General features: G+C 38.0%; 3 protein-coding genes across 3 annotated transcripts; 1 reads left to right on the forward strand and 2 right to left on the reverse strand.

The window, feature by feature from the left end:
- Window positions 1–2,773: 2,773 nt before the first annotated feature.
- Window positions 2,774–3,424, forward strand: CBG25202 (the record flags this gene model as incomplete). The annotated part of the gene is made up of 4 exons (XM_045242702.1): window positions 2,774–2,777; window positions 2,824–2,896; window positions 3,050–3,122; window positions 3,287–3,424. 4 exons carry the CDS (start codon window positions 2,774–2,776, stop codon window positions 3,422–3,424), a joined length of 288 nt encoding a protein of 95 aa, XP_045099602.1.
- A 7,272-nt stretch (window positions 3,425–10,696) lies between these two features.
- On the reverse strand, window positions 10,697–15,969 carry Cbr-pqn-52 (the record flags this gene model as incomplete). Its single annotated transcript, XM_045242705.1, has 9 exons — window positions 10,697–10,847; window positions 11,589–11,717; window positions 11,768–12,048; window positions 12,867–13,304; window positions 14,056–14,172; window positions 14,586–14,657; window positions 14,701–15,046; window positions 15,575–15,756; window positions 15,814–15,969. 9 exons carry the CDS (start codon window positions 15,967–15,969, stop codon window positions 10,697–10,699), a joined length of 1,872 nt encoding a protein of 623 aa, XP_045095548.1.
- A 2,780-nt stretch (window positions 15,970–18,749) lies between these two features.
- On the reverse strand, window positions 18,750–19,610 carry Cbr-cey-2 (the record flags this gene model as incomplete). Its single annotated transcript, XM_045242707.1, is given in 3 exon segments — window positions 18,750–19,233; window positions 19,250–19,455; window positions 19,503–19,610. The coding sequence occupies 3 exon segments, from the start codon at window positions 19,608–19,610 to the stop codon at window positions 18,750–18,752; spliced, it is 798 nt and encodes a 265-aa protein (XP_045095549.1).
- Window positions 19,611–20,221: the final 611 nt, after the last annotated feature.

A 20,221-nucleotide genomic window follows, 5' to 3' on the forward strand; every position in this document is an offset into this window, starting at 1 on the left:
TTAAAATGTGTCGCGGTTTGGGATTGACAAGGGAAGTGTTTTCAGACAGTGGTTGAGAATTTCTTGAAAACTGGTACACATATACCTTCGGACATGGTTAATAACGAGACGACTTTTTTTCGTGCCCCTCGGTACCTAGAAGCTGAAAAAACGCGTCTGAAATTTCACCTCTCAGCGCGATCTCCCCCTTTCTTATACAAATTGTGAAAGCAGTGAGGAACAGCGAGTGTGGTGTACACAGTTCCTGGGCGATGATGCGCATAAAGGACCCGATCCATATGCGATCCTCTAGAAGTCCGTTTGACACATATCGCGAACAACGAGCTGCGATGAGTCTCATATGTGTGCGATGCGGGAGAGGCTGAATCGAGTGTTCCGAATGCGCGTGTATCCTAGATAGATTCTAGGTGGGTGGGCGATGTGTGTGATACCTGTGTAGTGGTGAAGAGGGATGGTGGTAACTGACAAGGGTTAGTTCGATCCCTCTTTTCCCGATTTGTTTTCTGCTTTTTTTCTGATCTTGCTGGAAATCTCAAAGTGTGTCAAAACCTTGAAAAGATTTCCATTCAGATTTTTATTAATTTTGAAAAAAACAATTTTTTTTGACTTGTTTCAAAAAAAACCCAAGAAATCATTTTGAAATTTTCTTGAAGAACTGCTGGAAAACCATCCTTAATCAAATCGTTAGTCAGAACCACCCAGATTTGCTCAGTTTGGATGCGAAACAGTAATAAATTAGTCAGAAATTATGTAAACCTATGTTTTTACAAGATTTGAGTGCTACTGGGTGATTACCGAAGGCCTACGATTCATTAAAGTTTTGAAAGAAAGCACGTATTTGTGATTTCCAGAAATATTTAGAATACCAAATTTCATGAAAAGACTAATTTTATCGGTTCTTTACGTTTAGAAATCATTTTAGCACATTTGAAAATTTTTCAAAAAATTGTGAAAATTTCCAAAGGGGGTCCAAAGGAAAATTTTTTTTTTGAAAAATAGCTGACGTAGTGAGGTGAAGTAAGACGAGGATTGATTCACAATGGGTTTATTATGTACAAGCTGAACACAGGATATGTACATTAGTGAATGGGGGTACTCATAGGAGCGTGGAAGGGAGCAACCGTCCTACATGGCTTCAGGATGGAAGATCTCTGACTAGAACAGGATGACAATTGAACAGTGATTAGATATGTGAGAGACGCAGAGACAAGGAGGGGAGAGAGTGTGGTAATTAGAGAGAGTTGTCTGCTCCTCGTTGGCGGTTGGTGTTCCTCCTTTGGCGCTGGTCCTGTAGAGCAGTCTCAGTGGAGCGCATCTCCTGGTGGGCGAGAGAGTACGCGGTGGTGAGAGACGCAGAATCCTGTGGGCAGCTTGGCACGTCTAGAGGCGTTTCCTTGGTGCAATGAGTGACTGTAGAGCTTGGCAAGTGTGAGTCCGTAAGCTCTATCACACAAGAGCTTATGGGCCACAAATATATCCGGTCGCGGTCCCGTAGGGGGCGCGACACTGGGAGGAGACGAAAAAACCCTATTTATGAGGTTCAACGAAGAAATAGGGTTGGACTGTCTGTCAGACTGACAGGATACATTTGTAACATGTTTAGAGACTCTTGTTAGTGTCTACTTTCTCAGCAACTTCACAAAAGCACCGACGAAAGCTCCTACTAAGGTCGTGCTCCCGTAGGGGGCGCGACAAAATGACCAATGTTTTTGTATATCTTATTACTGTAAAAGTGACAGGAGCAAGCTTTTCGGGATTTGAATTTTTCTGAAAGTTATATATAAAAACACAAATATAAATATTTAACTCTAATGGATTAAATCAGGATATTTGGGAAGATGATGAGGAAGACTTGACCGGAAAACAAGCCACAGGAAAAAGGGATTCGTCATAAATTTTTTTTCAGATTTGGAATGGAAAGGATTACTGAAAGAAACGGAAGAGACGAGGATGCTTGTGCTGCTGCCTATAAATTATGGATGCAGGATTTAAGAGTGGAAAAACGAGAGAGAGAGAGAGAGAGAGGGGGGGATTTGGAAAAAATTGGGGCAATGGATTTATTTGCTCTTTGAGGATTACGGTAGAAGCAGTGAAGCGGAGGTGAGAAAAAAAGATTTTCTGGAAAGTTCTGAATTTTTGAAAATTTCAGCAATTCCTAAAATATGTAAAAGCCACTGACGAGTCCCGAATGTACGTCCCTCAACCAAGTCCAAATTTTGCTTTCAAAAAAAGATTTTTTTTTCGAAAAATTGGATTCTAAAAATTAAAACAGAAGACGAAGCTGATAGAGAATACTTGTGGGTTCCAGAAATTTCCAATAAATTTAAAAAAAATTCAGCGGAAAAATAGTCGGAGGCTTTGAAAACGTTCATGGAATTCAGGATCCAAGGAAAACCGATACAAGACTTTTTGGAAATACAATAATTGTTTATTTTCTGATTTGGAGAGAATCCAAACATCCATATGATATCCATGTATTTTGCATACTTTTAAAGAAAATAATTTTTTGGGGCTTTTTTATTTTTTGAAAAAATTTGCGTGAATTCAGTTTCGGAATTTTTGAAAGTTTTAGAATTTAACCTCCGTGAAGCCCCTTAATAGGGCTGAAAAATAAAAAAGATTCAGAAGAGATGGGAATAAAATCAGTACTCAGTTTTTCCAACGTTCAAGTTCCAGGATTTTCCAGGGGATTTAGGTATTGGGCAACAGTTTGGCAACAGTTGGGGAGCGATTTCAGAGGATCGGGATAGCAAATGGAATCGAAACCAATGGAATGGGTGAGAAATTAAACAAAAATATTAAAAAAATAATTTTGAAATTTAGTTCGAAGCAACTTCTGGACAGTGGATTCGGAGGACCGGGAGACCACAAAAAGGAATTGGAAACGATTTGGCAGGTGAGAAATTAAAAATATAATTTTGAGTAAAATTTTTAATTTAGTTCGAGGCAACTTTTGGACAGTGGATTTGGAGGATCGGGATGTAAACAGGAATTGGAATGTGATAGGTGAGAAATTTTAAAAAAGTGAAATAACACTTTTTGAATTTAGTGCGAAGTTTCGAGGGCAACAACTTCTGTTGGAAGATCGTGACAACAAAAAGGAATGGGAAACGATATCACAGGTGAAAATTGCGGTTTTTAGGAGAAATTTCTAAAATTTGAAAATAATAATTTTTAAAAAATTAGAATTGTTTTTTTCGAAATTTTTAAAAAATTAAAGTTTAACTAAATTCCCTGAATTGCACTCTATTTTCCACACGAGAAGCCTAAATTTACTCTTTCACAGCCCGAAAACTCAAGTTGCCGCGTTTTTGTTCTGCGGAGCGCTCTTGGGGCCAAGTTCACCAAGAAAACACTCCACTCCGTCATTAGCAGCAGATTGAGGACAAAAATCAATCCAAAGGGGGAAAAAGAGATCAGGTAACACATTTTTCAAAAAAAGATTATTTTAAAAAATCAAATTTTTAGTAAAATGCCACGGACCAGTCAGTAGCAGCTTCAGAACCGACATCAGTTCAAAGGAGGAAGAACATTTTCAAGATAAGGTAACAAATAATAAAAAATTTCAAAAAATTCAAATTTTCAGTGAATGCCACGGATCAAAGGATGTAGGATACTATCAACAGACAGATTTGGGAAACTCGTGAACTTGTCTTTTTCTTGCGCTTTTTTTCCTTCCTCCTTCCGCTGTCGTTTGTGGTTTCAGGTGTCAATCAGAGATGCGCGGACAGTCCGTTGTCCGGCCATTTTTAGGTTGTCCGCTGTCCGTTGAAATTTTTTCTGTCTGTTGAAGGTTCTTCTGTCCTTCCATTTACCAAAAAATTGTTGATTGAAAATTTCTGCCTGGGAAGGCAGATAAAACGGTGGATGAGCTCATTTTCCTTTTTCATCGTTAATTCGCTCCTGTCAATTACTTTTTTCGAAGATACACGCTCATTTTGAAAAATTTTGTCCGTTGTCCTTGTTTTCCTAGTTTTGGGTCGTCGGTTTTTCTCTGAAAGTCTAAAAAAGAAATTACAGATCTGGTTTTCAAAAACAGAGTTTGAAAGAATAAAGTTTAAAAATGATAAAATTAGAAAAATGTTCAAAAATAAATGATATTTCCTGGATTTTTTGGTTTTTTTGTTGTTGAAAATTCCCAAAATTTTAGGATTGAAATTCTGGATTACAGTAGTTTTATGAAATTTCGGATTACAGTAGTTTACAGTAGTCCCTAATTTCATAAAACTGCAGTAGTCCGAAAATTCATAAACTATTTTGTCAAACCTTGGATTGCTGTCGTTGTTGAAAATTGAGGGTTACAGTAGTTTCGTGATATTCGAGATTACTGTAACTTTGTGGAATTTCAGATTACTGTAGTTTGACGAAATTCTGTACTGTATTTTTGAAAATTGAGGAGTTACGGTATCTACTTGAAATTTTTGATTACTGTATGTTTTCAAAACACTGCTACCGGAAATTAAAAAATTGAGGAGTTAATGTAGTATGAAATTATGGATCACTGTAGTTTTAGAGATTGAAGGGTTACTGTAATTCCGTGGAATCCGAAATCTAGATTTTTTCAAAATTTAAGATTCCAGTTTTCGGATTTCATGATTTTTGTTTTTTAAATTTTTTGATTTCATGTTTTTGGATTTTTTGATTTAATTTTTACTATAATTAAACTATATTTTCTTATCATTTCCCAACCAATTTTCAGTTCCTTGAAATTATAAAAATGATCCTTTTTGACATTTTTGTTTTTTTTAATTTTCTTTTTTTTTTATAAAATTTTTTTTTCAGATTGTTTTCTAAAAATCATGGGACTTTAAGCTGAGGTTCTATCACAGATGATGTCAAAAAAGAAGTCGTCAAATGGTTAGATTACGAATCTAGATGAGGAGCTCACGACCGTTCAGCAAAAACAGAAAACACATTCCGAAATGAAATTGTATGGGCTTTCTAATGATTCACAACTTGGAGACGACTCCAGATAGTTCCCTAGCAATATAAATTGGTTTCTAAAAATGGCCCTCAACCTTAAACAAAAAAGGATTTGGCCGTGGTTTAAAAAAAGTGGGGATATGTAGTCTAAATCTCACCTTATCTTCTGCCCGTCCAATGAGCATTTTTGCATATCTCTTGTTCCGCCCAATTTCATCTACAGTCACTTTCCTCTTTCACGTTATTTACAATGCCTCATTTTGGGAGTCGATAGGACTAACAAAAAAATTAACAAGGAAAATTTGGAAATTGTTGCCAAAAATGTTTGCGACAAATGACAATTTTGAAGAGGACAACGATGGAATTAGTTATGAATTGCTTCCAATTGGGGAGTCAGAAGCTACATTTTGTTTATGAGTGAAAAGAGAAAGAAAGAGAGTAAACATTACATTTTTCAATTATTTCAGGAGACCAATTGGAAAAATGATTATGAGAAGAAATTTATGAGGAACTGAAGAAAACGGTTTTATATGGGAATGGAAGAAGAACTGGTTAATTTAGGTAGACAGTACCGGTCAATAAGATATACCGTAAAATCTGTATTAATATTGTGCCTCTATTTGAATTGCCCTTCTAATAGACATGCACCCCTTGAGGGCACTTGAAAAATATACTTGCAGCCTTTAATTGAATTGCCCCCGTAATACAATTGCATCTGCAGCAGTATTGCGGCTCCGCCGGGAGTACTGTACAATTTTTAGTCTGTGACACCGTGACGAACTATTGCACAGTTGTTTTTCGAAGGATTTCACAGGATGCGGATTAAAAAATGGAAAAAACGGCGAAGATGATGAGGTAATTCATTGTTTCAAGAAAGATGGAGAAATTCCAGAATGCGTACAGTTATTGAAGACAAGACGAGCAGAACGAGATATGGAAGAAATTCAGGAGATTTTGGGAGATATTGAAATTGAGGAAGACGATGGAGAAGTGAACCATGCCGAAGAAGAAGACAATAACTATGACAGTGACGCCTCGATTTTTTTTATTTTTATTTTTTTAATATGCGATACTTTTCTTATTGTTTTTTTCAATTTGTTACTTTTTTTGTTTATTTTCATAATAAAACTGTTTTATTTTCAAAATTTTAACCTCAAATTGTAGTTTGAAAAATAGAATTTCAGCCTCTATTTGAATTGCCCCTCTAATAGAGTTGCACCCCTTGAGGTGATTTGAACAATAGATTTGCATGCAATATTAATACAGATTTTACGGTATATATATATATGAAAATCTATTTTTCAGTTGAGCATTCTAAGAGTCTGGAGCGTGACTATCAAGTTTCCTATCACTGTGAAAATTTTGGAGGGTGTAAAACAGACCTAGATGAAAACTTTGCGTTCACATAAATTTTTTACATTTTCTAGTTTTTCAGCTATTTGCCAATAATTGGAAGACACATGTTATTTTCAGGTTTCCAGTACAAAAACGAGCCAAAAAGGGGTGTCTTTCAGAATTCGGAAAATAGTTGAAAAACTAGAAATTGTCGAAAAATTCTGTGAATGCAAATTTTTCCGTCTGTCTGTTTTATGACCTCCAAAGTTTTCAAACTGATCGGAAACTAGACAGCCGAGATCCAACCTCCTGAAAATGCCTAAAAATGACCGAAAATAAACTGAAACATACGTTTTTGTATATTTGATTGACTGGTACTATAGCTAGTGTACGAATATGTTTTTTACCCTAACTATAAGTATTAGGTTGGCGGGAAAGTCTTTGTCACTCTGTTTGTTTAATCACTGTTCTCGTATATGGAGGCTGTGTATGATATCGACTCTAGTGAATAACAAGGTGATAAGAACCTTCCATATAAACAAGTCCCCATCTCCTTCCCTGCTCCTCATCTGTAATTGAAACGATATGTTTGTTCCCACTGCTATTCACATCAGACATGTTTTGATTTACCTCTTCCTATCTCACACCACGATGAAGGATTCGGAAACTTTCTTGAAGAATGTGTACAACACACATGCCCCTCACTACAATACTATTCGCAATTGGTTCCATCGTTTCGAAAAAGATGACTCCTCGCTCGATGAAAAGGATCGCTCTGGGAGACCCCGTGAGTTGGATTTGGACAAGCTGAAGACGCATTGCAATCGGATCCATTTCAATCTAGCCGTGAACTAGCTGTCACATTCGGAGTTCACCATAGCACAGTCCTTGAAGGTTTGAAGTCTCTTGGAATGAGAAAACTTTTTGGTCGATTCATACCTCATCACCTGACTCAAGCCAACCTTGACCGCCGAGTCGACGATTCGATTACTCTTCTCACTCTCCACGCGGGCGATCAATGGCTGGACCGGCTAATAACCGGAGATGAGAAGTGGGTCTTCTACGATAATCACCACAGGAAATCCCAGTGGGTTGGAGAAGGAGAGAGCCCACAGGATGTCCCCAAACCCGACCTTCATCCGAAAAAAGTTATGCTCTCTGTGTGGTGGGGAGTGGACGGCCCCATCTACTGGGAACTTCTGCCCGAGGGCAAAACAATAACTGGAGACCTCTACACTACTCAACTACGAAACCTCAAGAAAGCAGTCGACCGTTCGGCCCTGAAAGACAAGAAAGTGTACTATCAACATGATAACGCTCGCCCACATGTTTCGAAACAAGTGAAGCAGGAGCTGATGGGATATGGATGGAATGTTCTCCCTCACCCCCCGTATTCTCCTGATCTTGCTCCTTCCGACTATTGGTTATTTGGCGATATGACACGTGCCTTCGAAGGAAGAAGCTTCAATTCCCGTGGAGCGGTCGAAGCGGCACTCAAACAATACTTTGCCTCACGCCCGGCTGGATTCTACCGCAATGGAATCCATAAATTGAGGGAACGTTGGAGACATGTTGTTGATAATGATGGACAATATAATTAATTATTCGGTTATTTTTTCTTTGAGAAATAAACTATTGAAAAAGTGACAAAGACTTTCCCGCCAACCTAATACCTGAAAATGTGCCACATTTTCAACAAAAAATTTCATAGATCTTCGTTTTTCAGATCTAAATAATTTTTTAGCGCGAGAGTCATGAGTACGAAAATTTGGGAAAATCAAGCAGAACATTTGATGGTTATTATTTCATATGTACCAGAAGCTATTTTGAGAATAATTTTCATAAATAGTTTCTGATCTACAAAAAAACTATGCTCCAGAATTTGCATCGTTATTGGTATCAATTATTTTGGAATCAAAGATCCAAAAGAAAAACATCCGAATAACAAAAAAGAAAGCCAAGTTTTAGGAATACCGTGTAGAACAAATACAATGTCATGTTTTTGGATTGAGATGCAAAAAACGAGAAAAAGAAGAGACAGACAGCGAACAGCTCAAATATTGACCTTTTATCTTTTATTTTTTGCGAGAAACCTCTATACTACCTGGTTTGAACTACTGACCGAGAAAAATAAATACTTCTGGGATGAGGGACTTTTAGAACTTAAAATTTTGAAAGATAAGGGAAAATGCCAAAGGGGACTATATCTGGAAGTATTGGAAATCTACAGTATACCGTGAAGGCTCTAACAGAAGCCCAGTGCATTTTCAGTTCAGTTATATCGCTTCCTATGAGAGATGTGAAAGTTTTATCCACTAATAAAATGTTTATTACAATACCAGCAAGCTGGTGCGCCTTCTGCGCAATTCAATCTAGCTTTTTACTGGTTCGAAGCTTACTAGGGAAGGTTGTGAACTTTTAGGTTAGAGTGTTAGGTTAGAGTTTCGGATCGAGACTTATATCATTCGAAAGCTGAGGACACGGCCTTTCCGAATCTGTTTTTTGTTTTTGCTGAGGACCTAAATAGGTTTCCAATTTGGGTCAAAAAAGGCTGGCATAATTTTTAATCAGATTCTCCTTGAAGCGGGGGGGGGGGGGGACAAGATCAATGAAAGTAACATCCATAAGCATCGATAATTGCTTGGCAACGCTCTGGTAATTTCTTGATTCCATTGGCCTAGAACGAAGATGTCTGAGATTGAAAAACTGGGCTAACTCCTTTTTTGTGTCATCTTTTCAATTGAAGTTTTTTCTATCAAGATGACGTTATAGAGTCCCAAACAAATAGTTTTCTGAAAGGGCAAGGTCCGTAAAATGCGACGGGTGCAAAAGAATAGTTCAGACAAACGATATGAATTTTTGGCTGATCCCTTTAGTCAGGGGTGGTCTCGCAGTGTCGCGCTGGGAGCGAGTTTTGGTTTTTTCCCCTCGTTTTGATTTGACTGTCAAATTCAACTTTTTTAATGCTTATGTCCACATTTAAATCCATATTGTAGTCCTTCGAAACATGGGGTATGAATCGACCTAGTTCTTGAAGTTGCCAAGAGACTCCGTTCACAATACTTAGTTGACTAACGGACAATGCTTTTGACATTTTACGAGTGGTTCGCAATAGATCTGCCCTCACTACTTTTAGCAATTGATCGAGATCCAACTCACTGGGCCGTTGGCATCTTTCAACCGGATCTCCCCTGTGCGAAATTGTTCCACACATATGTGGTTAGAGCGACTGATAATCGCGTAGCATCTATTGTGATTCAGGAGAAGACAATCAGTTTTGGAGTATGGGATATGACAGAAGAAGAGTTTTTGAAATTGATGGATTAATCGTTAATTTGAAACTTAAAAATTCCCATTTGAGTGATCACATTGTCCCAACATCCCTGCTATTTCCAAACAATTTTTATATTGTCTGTTATTCCTCCTACATTGCCCCGCCCATCTCAAAGCTTTGTTCTACCCTTAAACCCATACTTGCGACCGGGCCTTCGCGGGATCTGCCATAGTTTCTTTTATATATAATATTTTTGGACCAACTACATTAGATTTGATAGAACTCGACGAGTGCTACAAAGTGATATTATTTGGAGAACTGTATTATGTTCTATGAGCGAGGTTACAGACAAAAATAATGGCCGGCCCGGCCTGGGCCCACGCGACAAGGCCCCACCACTTTATGACTTGTGACTATGTTCATAGACAAGATGCCGTTCTTCAAACAGTATCATTTTGTAGAACTCGCAGAGTTCTATCATGTCTAAGTTAGTTGGTCTGAAAATATTGTTTCTGAAAGAAATTATGACAAGGCCCGCGAATGGTCTGGCTCAAAGGACAAAGAAGTACTTCAACATCTTTCGAAACTTTCCGTTGTCCGAGTCACTAGTTTTATCAATAGCAAAAAATTTATGTTTTTCTTTCCAAATTTCTGTAACCATCTCTAGAAATGTAGGCTTATCTACTTCACCACAGTGATCCCGATAGATAAATTCATTTCATCCTGTGATATAAACAATGAAAAAGTTGGCATTTTCCCTAATAATCTTCTTCTGTTCTTTTTTGGCCCTGAGCTTTTCTACTACTGCTCAATTCACTTTTTTTTCCAAAAACATATACATAAACAAATTCTTTTCATTTTCTCTACGTCTCGTGTACACTCTATATCTTTCCACTTTTTGATGTGATGATGTTGGATAAAGCAGGCCAAAATAGATTTCGGTGGAAAATGAAAAAAAGTGGAAAAGGTGAAAAACATTGGGGTATAATAAGCAGCAAAAAGTTGGAAGAAGTTCAAAAAAAATGGTTTCTCAAAATTTAATACCACTATTTTGAAGAGAAATTGAAAAATACACGGGCAGTACAGTATGTTGTACTAAAACAAATTTTTAAAAAATTATAAAAGTTATACACTTCAGAGAAATTATTTCGGATTTCCGGCACCTCAACCTTGCCTTCCGGTTTCAGCTGCAGTAATCGGATCGGATTCATCTGCGGAATCTCCAGAGTTTTCAATCAACGACCTCAGTGATGCTTCTTCTTGGCGACGACGATTCTCGAGAACTCTTTCGATTTTTTGGTCAATTTTTGAGTTACTGAAACTAATAGATTATCTATTTTGAGCTCAATTATTTCATTTCGTGTAAAAGGTCTCAAAATTTTGTCAACTAATAAAATGTTTGCCATAACACCATCAAAATCTTACCAGTTGGCAAATTGTTCTTAGCTACAGTAGTTTTTCAGAAATGTGTCTTTGAAGTTAGCACATCATTAGACGGTTAAAAATGCGCGCTAACTTTAAAAGCTCATATTTCAAAAATTACTGATAAATTACTGTAAACAAATAAAATCTTGGTGATATTATGATGAACAGTTTATCAGTTGACCAATTTTGACATCTTTTGAAGGGACAGAGATAATTGAGCTCAAAGTGCAAGTATAGGGTGGGCTTCTATTAGTGCAAATACAGTAGACATACTGTAAGTTTTTTGTTAGAAGGGTCCGTTTCAATAATTGTTTGCTTATTGGATTTCGAAACAAGAAAACAGAAATAAATTTGAAGCAAAAAAATTTGGAAAAATTAACAGTTCCCTCTAGTTAAAGGGGCAGTTCATACAAAAGTGGGCGTGGCTTAAAGTGGGCGGTACCGGTATAAAACCTGTTGATAAAGAAGGTTTTTTGACTTTTCAGTTGCTTTCTCAGTTTTGGAGGAAAAGTTACTGAATATGAGATTTCCTTGTGTTTGAGATACATTTGAATTAACCTGTCGTGTCGAGACCAATACTTTTTAAACTACAGTATACCCAACCGAGCGCATTTATGAAACGAAAACTCACTCAATTTTGACCTCATTTCCACTTGCATCAATATAATGAACCTTCCCATTTTCCACCCGTCTCTCATAGATATTTCCTTTCTTGTCACGAATTACGACAGGCGGTTGGTAGGGAATGAATCGGACGTGTCTGTAACTCTTTTCCTTGCCCAACGCCTACCCAACTACCCAGTAACTCACTCTTTCTTTGGAATAACTACATTTTTAGAATCATCGGAATCTTCCTCTCCTCCTGGAACCTTGAATTGCTTATTTTCTCCCTTATCGACTTTTATTTGTGTAGCAGAGGCATCCACTGGGTCTCCGCCGTTTACAAAATAGTTAGTTGATCCATCATCAGAATTGTGAGATCCGGAGTTCTGTCCTTCATAAACCACGTTGTTGTTGGCATCAGAAGAACTTCCAGAGCTGGCTGGTTGGAGGACGTACGCTGACTGCTCGTATTGATTCTGCGAGTTTGCCTGAAAACGAATAATTTCCGGCGGTTTCATGGATCTGAATTTCCGACTTCCAAGTCCCTGAACTTCTTAATTCGATTTTTTCTAGATTTTCAGGTTTCTTTTTTTTTGGGATTTCAGAATTTCGAAATTTCGAAATTTCAGAATTTTCGAATTTTAGAAATTTTTGAATTCCAGAAGTTTTGGACTTCCCAGAATTCAAGAATTTTCCGGATCCCAGAATATTTGAATTTTCAAAATTTTCAGAATTTTGGAAAATTGCCTTAAATTCCAAAACTTTCAAGCCAAAACACCTAAAATTCGAGAAAAATGGTATCATCATTCTTATTTCTCTGTCTATCGCTCTGGTTAAATTGCGCCGAAGACGCACCAGCCAGCTGTTTGAAGCGCCGGAAGCGCGGCAAACAGGCTGGTGACTCTGAAAGTCTAGTAGCCTGAATAGGCCTACCCTAAAAGTCCAAAATAAAAAAGTCCTAAATAATTTCAGAATTCTGGATTTCGGATTTCGAAACTTTTTGAATTTTCGAAAGTTTCCTGATTCTTAAAATTTCAGAATTTTGGAATTTGAGAATTTTCCGAATTTTCAAAATTTCCAGAATATTGGAATCACCTGGAATTCCAAAATTCTCGAGCCAAAACAACTAAAAATCGAGAATAGCCTGAAATCTCCTAAAATTCTAAATCCGTGCTCCTAAAATCCTAAAAATACGAGGCCTTCAAAAACTGAAAACGCTAAATTCCTACAGATTCAATCGGGTTAAAAGCCAAGGTTTTTAGATTCTTGATGCAAAAAATTCGAAATTATAAAAATAACTCCCCACCTCTGAGTTTCCATTGCCATTCCCACCGACAACACGGACACCACTTCCAATGCTTCCAGACTGGCCGAATTGATGTTCTCTTCCATTTTCGTTTTCTCTTCCATAACTTCCTTCATCATTCCTTCTATTACTTGCAAAATAATTTTCATATCCCTTTGGAATAATTCCTCGAATTCTATATTGATTTCTCAACCATTCTTCGTATCCTGGATGATTTCTGGGTGGTTGTTGTTGAGAATCGTAATATTGATAATTGTTGGAAATTTGATTGGAATTTCCAGAACTTCCAGAATTTCCAGAATTTCCAGAATCCTGTAGTTGTTGATTTCTGGCATATTGATCGTATTGATTGGATGCAGAGAATGGAATACGTCTTCCAGAAGAATCGTAAGCAGGACGGCTGGCGTCAACTTGAGAACTACTTGGACGTCCGTATTGCTGGAATTATAATTTTTTGGAATTTAAGAATTTCGGAATTTTCATATTTTTGAATTTTCGATTTTTAGAGCTTCGGAATTTTGGAATTTTCCTAACTTCTGGAATTTACGATTTTCAGAATTTCGAAACTTCGGAATTTCTAGAATTTTGTGATTTTGTGATTTTCATATTTTTTTTCTAGAATTTTCATAGATTCAGAATTTTCAGAACTCCTATAATTCCCAGAATTCCAGAATTTTCAAATTTAGGAACTTCGGAAATTTCAAAGTTTCGAAACTTTCAGTTTTTAAAATTATAGAATTTTAGAATTTTCATAGTTTTAGATTTACGGAATTTCAGAATTTTTTTGGAATTTCTGATTTTAAGAATTCAGGAATTTCAGAATTTTAAGCTTCTGATAGTGAGCAAATCCAAGTTTTCGAATTTTCGCAAAAAATTTTTTTGGAATTTCCAAATTTTCTCGAAAAAAAACTTATGTTGCATTTTTTGGAATTTGATATATTCTTGGACAGCTTCTGGGCGAATCCGAGTTTTCGAATTTTCCGGAATTTCAGATTTTTTGGAATTTCGGACCTTTTTGAAATTTTTGCAAAAAGTTTCCCGATATATTTTGAAATTTCGAAAATTTTGAATGGAATTAAGAATTTTGTTGAACTTGGAATTTTAAACATTTTTCGCAATTCCAGAAAACTAAAAATTCGGAAATGTTCGATTGTCTCAGACATCCGGCCAAACCGACACACAGACTTACATCATAATAAGGATACATTCTCCAATTGAGAATTCTCTCCTCATGATGTGGATCTTTGTAAATGTCCAAATCCTCTCGCCGTTTTGGTTCCGTTACAATATTCAATGGAATTCGGGTCTGAAAACTCTACAATCGATTGTTCTGATTTTTTTTAGGTTGCTGGGGATAGAAAAGCCAAGCACACAACAAGCGGAATTCATTTATTGCTTCATAGAAAACTGTTGATTACAAAAAAGCATTCGTCATTTAGAAATTTACAAAACTGGGGTCATTTGAATTCAGCAATCGGGGGATGGGAGTCTTTTCTGGGAAAAGTAAAACGGGTTCTGTGCAATTTATGGGAAAGAGAATTGGGATTCTATTGAGAAGAAGAAGAAATTGAGTGTACAAGATGGTGTCAATGGCCGCTCCGGGCGACTTGCAATTTGGATTTTTGAAAAGCTAGAAATTGGTGAAGGTGTAGGGGATAGAGTGCGGTGAAGAAGGATAATTTAATGAAGCTGACGGGGGTGACGGTAAGCGGCACGTACATCTTGTGGTTGTTGCTGGTTCTTCTTTCTTAATAACCACACTTTTCTGTGGAAATCCGAGGGCTCTTCGACCTGAAACTCCGTTTGGTTCAACATTTTCCCATTGATATGTTACCTGAACTTTTTCCTCGTTCGAGACAGAAACCCCGTTGAATTTCTTGTTCTTGGCATCGGCATCACCGAAGATCACTTCATCTCCATTCACCTCGTACTTTCCAATCTTATGTCTGTGGAATCCGAGGACATCTCGGTTGCGGTAGTGCTCACCTTGTACCCACTCGAATGGAATTGGCTGGTGTGGGTTGTAGCGAGAGCGGCTGAGAACACGGAATCCTCCGCAGACCTCGACGACTTCCTTCTCGGACCCGACGAACCATCCACACACTTTGCCATCTGGCTTGATGAAGGCGTGACCGAAGGCTTCATAGTGGACGTTCTCTCCGTATTTGGAGCGAGTGATCCTGGAAAATTAATGGTGAGTATTGAGGTACTTGGAATTGCATGCTGTTGGTGGGTTAGTGTTTATTCTAATAGAAGACCACCCAAATCGTCAACTTTTAGTTTAATTATCTCAATTACTATAAGAGATAACAACATTGTCAACAGATAAAATGTTTTTCACAATATCTCAAATATTTAATCAGTTGACAGATTTTTGATATCTCTTAAAGGAACCAAGATAATTGAGCTCAAAGCGCACAAATAGGGTGGGTTTCTATTAGAGTTCATATTCCACGCGTGAGTAGAAAGATCAGACTTTGGTTTCAGTTAGAATAACGATTGCTGCTGGAGCAAGCTCCAGAAATAGAAAATTCTGTGAATGAGTGAATTACATGCAAGTTAATATATATTAGAAAAACACACATGAAACTAACGGATCGGCGTTCTCGAACATATCCCTATAAGATTGTTTCCATTCGTCTGGTTGTTGGAAATTTTAAAGACGCATACGGTATGCAGCATACCGTCTCTACAGAACCATAGCTTACCAATAACCGACGAACGAGTTTCTCTGACGATGTCCATTGTTCTCGGATTCTGGGAACACCAAGAAGTCGTCAGTAGTGCGGCCATCTCTCAAAGCTCCATCGAATCCGACGGTTGTCCAATACTCTTCTTGGATCTGAGAATCCAATCCTCGACAACCTCCACGAGTCACGAAGCCGTCGCCCTGAAGCAGGAAAACTGATCATTAGGTATCTGGATAAAAATTAAAGAATCAACTTACACCCCGCATCTCCATATAACGCCCTCGGCATTTGGCTCCTTCCGATGGGATGGCTAGAAGTACGAGATGAGAATGGGGATGAGTCTCCTCATGATTTCTGAAAGTTTGTTCTTGGTTTTTGAAGCTAATGGAGAAATGAGTTCGAAAAATAAACATAACTAAGAAACTAAAAGCTGTAGAAGCTCCGCCTATGAACCTAAAATTCAATAGAATAGAGACAAGAGTTCGAAGCACTAAATATCTAGAAGCTCCGCCTACCAACTACGGAAAAATAACAACGCCTGGCTCAAATTACTTTGCTTTTATGTGTTATGAAATTAGATGCGATCATCATTCTCATGATCATGGAAGTGGGCGAGTCGGAGAAGATTGCCTAACATTTAAACTAAACGCTTCTCGGCGCTCCGTTCTCTTTTTCTTGCCGCGTCCGCCGGCAGAGCTCCCGATCCCAGAGAAGAGGAAAACTCATAAATTACCCTCAATCTTCCTCTCGCTTCGTACTTTTTACACTTTCTCCAGGATCATTTTCTCATGGGTCATGAATTCTCATCCCCAAGAGATATGTGTCTACTATACTGACTGTCATGTATCATATGTGCCGAGGAGAATGGGGGTGTTGAAAAGAGAACAAAAAAGGCACAAAGAAAGGAAATTTTGGCGGGAAGTAGAAAGAAAGAAAAAAAGCGGCGAAAAAAATATGGAAATATAAAAGTTTAGGTTGCTTATCTATATTCGAGAAGTTTTTGTGTGTTTTCTTTCTTTCACTCGATTTGGGCGCGTCAAAGGAGAGGAGGAATTGATTAGGAACGAAAAAAAGTTGACAAAGAGGGAGAGAAAATGATAATGGCATTTGCGGAATTTCGATGATGACGGGAAAGATGGAAAGAGATGCTGACTCAAATATTAATTTCAGGATTAGTCACTTTCAAGGTTGCGAAGTATGAAGAAAACGAGGATTACGGTAGTTTCTAGAAACAAAATTGTAAGGACTGAAAAGGACTGAAAAAAATCTGAAAATTCCAGAAAAAAAGTAATCAAAAATTGGCTGAAATTCGGTAAAAAATGAGCTTAAAAACTCATGCAAAATTGCTGAAAATAGCTGAAAATGAAACAGTTTTAATCTCACTTTTTCCAAAAATACGATTTTTGCCGATTCTGCAATTTTTGACCAATCGGAGCTCCTCGGAGCCAATACGATGTTCTGATAACTTTGCAGCAGCGGTGAGGAAGTTTATCGAATAACATGAATTTCAGTTTCTATGAGAAAAGGATCAGGTATCACGAACGGCAGGACGTAATTCGAAACGTTTTGAGTTCAGAAGCGGCTTCAATGAAACAAAAAATAGTTATTTTTTGAGAACTTTACAGAACGCTCAAGCTATCTGTCACCCCTATTATATAGGGGGAACGATGCCAAATTTTTTTTTGTTTTATTAAAAATGACACCAGATGTCTCAAAGAATCTATACATTCTGACGAAAGTAGAGAATGAGCAGCTTTAAAGGGGGACTCCGGTCAATTTTTTTATTGCATCAAAATGTGTTAAAATTTATCTATTTTCAGAATATTATTGCGAAAAAATTCGAAAAAAATCCGAAATTCCCAAAAAACGCCGTTGAAAATGAAAAAAATTCAAAAAAGGTGCCGCCGAGGGACGAGGATTTTCAGTGAGAAACCTAGGCCACGCGAGCGGCGCGACTTTCTTACCAGACAATTTTTCCGGATTTTTCTCGCTTTTATCTCCAACAGGTAAAAAACGTTAAAAAACACTGTCGGCCACTTGAAAATAATGCTCTCAGGCGCCGTAGCCTAGGTTTCTCACTGCGCGGGAATTCAAATCCTCGTCCCTCGGCGGCACCTTTTTTGAATTTTTTTCATTTTCAACGGCGTTTTTCGAAGATTTCGGATTTCTTTGCAATAATATTAGGAAAATAGATAACTTTTAACACATTTTAATGCAATAACAATTTTTGGTCGGAGTCCCCCTTTAAACAGCACATTTTTGAAATTTCTTTTTTTGAATTTCTGCATTTTTTACTCCTCCAAAGTTACTCATCATCGGTTGACACCACACCCATGCAAACACAGTTTGCACTATTTTTACTAGACCAAATGATGACATGGAAACGTGAGAAAGTTCCAACGAAACCAGGTGAAAATGTCACATGAAGCTGAAAGCTGTAGGAAGAAAATGTTGAAATTATTGAGGCGTTCTGATAAGAAGAAGAGTAAGGAGAATGGGAAAAAAAACGACAGATGGCGGATTATTTCGATTTGTTCCGGAATGATAGAAACGGGTTGTAGCTGAGAATGTAGACTATAAATCCCCCTCAAAGACTATAAATCTGGGACTCCCTTTAAACAAAAATTAACGACAAATTCGAGTCCTGCAACTATCTTTTGTATTTAAGACACCCAAAATTAATTGTGCAATAAATAAATGATTCCGAAAATTCCAGTCCAATAAAACTATATTCACTCTGCTTCTTCCGATCAAAACTCAATGAGAGTAAATAGAAGGCTTCCCATTTTTCCTACTGATAAAAATTGGGTTTATTACTCTATTTTCGAAAACTAGAGGAGCATTCTGACATGAAATTGATATGAAAAATGCTTAATCAAACACAATTTAGTGCTCGTGTCGACAAATTTGTAGTGGCGGAGAAAGCATTGGAAAAAACGCTGACAGACAAGGCTTTCAATTCATTGCAGATCAGATGCGGACTTGCTTCTTTTTTGAATTCAATATAGAAGAAATATGAATCTACTAGAGCCACGAAATAAGTGAATACCGGAAAACGGTTTATTATGGGAATATGCCTCTTAACAAACTGGGACAATGTGTCATTGAAAACAGATAGGGGAAAATAAAAGAGCGTGCATAAAAGGGGGATATACAATTTGTACTATGTACATATGTACAAGGAAATTATATTTTAGATCTCGGCATCGATCTGCTGGGCTCCGAGTCCGGCGTCTCCGAGTTGGTCAATCTTCGAGAGGGCAGCCTCTTCATCGATGATCTTGGAGCATGCTTTGGAATCCGGAGAGCCAACAGCAGATTCTGAAGACTCGGTGACCGCAGAAGAATCAGCTGCATCGCCAGTTTTCTTCTGAGCCTTTGGCTTGCGATTTTTGTTCTTGCGCTGCTTTCTTGGCTTCTCGTCTTTCTCAGTCGATGCCTTTGTTTCTTCAGGTTTGACTTCAGCGTTGTCCGATTCCTCTCCGTCGACGGATGCTCTTGGCTTGCGATTTTTACGGAAGCGAGAGAGCAGCTTGTGGCGGTATCTGTAAACAGTTTGTGAGACCAGATCCACATAATCGAAATAACCTCGATCCTGTAACGTTTCCTCCGTCTGGGCCGGTGACGTTGGCAGCTTCTGGGCCATTCTTTCCTTCAACGAGGTCGAAAACGATGTCCTCCTCGTCGGCGAGCGTGCGGAGGTAGAATTTCTCGGTGTCAGACTTGGCAATGGCGGTCTGGTGAACGAAGATGTCCTTCTCCCCGTCGTTGCGAGAAATGAATCCGTAACGACGAAGAACCGAGTACCATTTGACTTTTCCTTGAAGTCCAGTGGAGAGCACACGCTTCGCTTTCTGCTCCTCCTCCCAAAGACGGATGCGTTCGGCAGTTGGAATGCGCTGAAAGGAAATTGAGTGATAATCGAAAGACGTCATCCGAAGCTTACCGGCTTGCGTGGCGACTTCTCTTCCTGGTTGCTTGGAGAGCTCTTCTCATCAATTGAGAGAGCTTCAAGAGCCTCTTTGGCGACTTCGACGTTGGCGTTATCCGACATGATTTGGCGCGGGATGAACTGAAAGTGGAAGTGGACTATAACAATTGGCACCACAGATGCGATTTTGTACACGATAGGACACAAAAATAGGAAAAAAAGCCGGAAATAACGAGACAAACGAAAGCACGAAAATAGGGAAAAATGAATTCGAGAAGGGAAACATTTCAAAAGGAGGAAAATGCCGCCCTAAAATCTACAGTACACTTCACATGCACATCTAACCAAGCGAGCGGCAATTCAAATGTGAGATAATACAAGATTTGTAAAAATGCATGACAGACAACAAACGAAAACTCCGAGACTACCTTCCATTTTGGAACTTAAAACATACATTTGCAGAAACTGTTCGGCCGAACAAGTGCCTGCCATCTGTAATTCGTTGTAATGACTGAAATGTTGTAATGCAAATGAAAATTTCAATGAATTCCCTAGAAAATTATAGCAATCTTAGGTCGCATGGAATTAGCACGAAGTGCGAAACAAATTTTAGGCGAGAACAGTGCAAAAAACATTTTTCGAGCTATTATCCTTGTCAGAGAAAAAAAAGGTTGAGTCGAAGTGTATGCGATGTTTGTAAACAAATATCTGAAAGCGTAAACAACCGGAAACAG

Source organism: Caenorhabditis briggsae (genome assembly GCF_000004555.2).
Source record: "Caenorhabditis briggsae complete genome, chrI, whole genome shotgun sequence".
Taxonomy (NCBI): Eukaryota; Metazoa; Nematoda; class Chromadorea; order Rhabditida; family Rhabditidae; genus Caenorhabditis; species Caenorhabditis briggsae.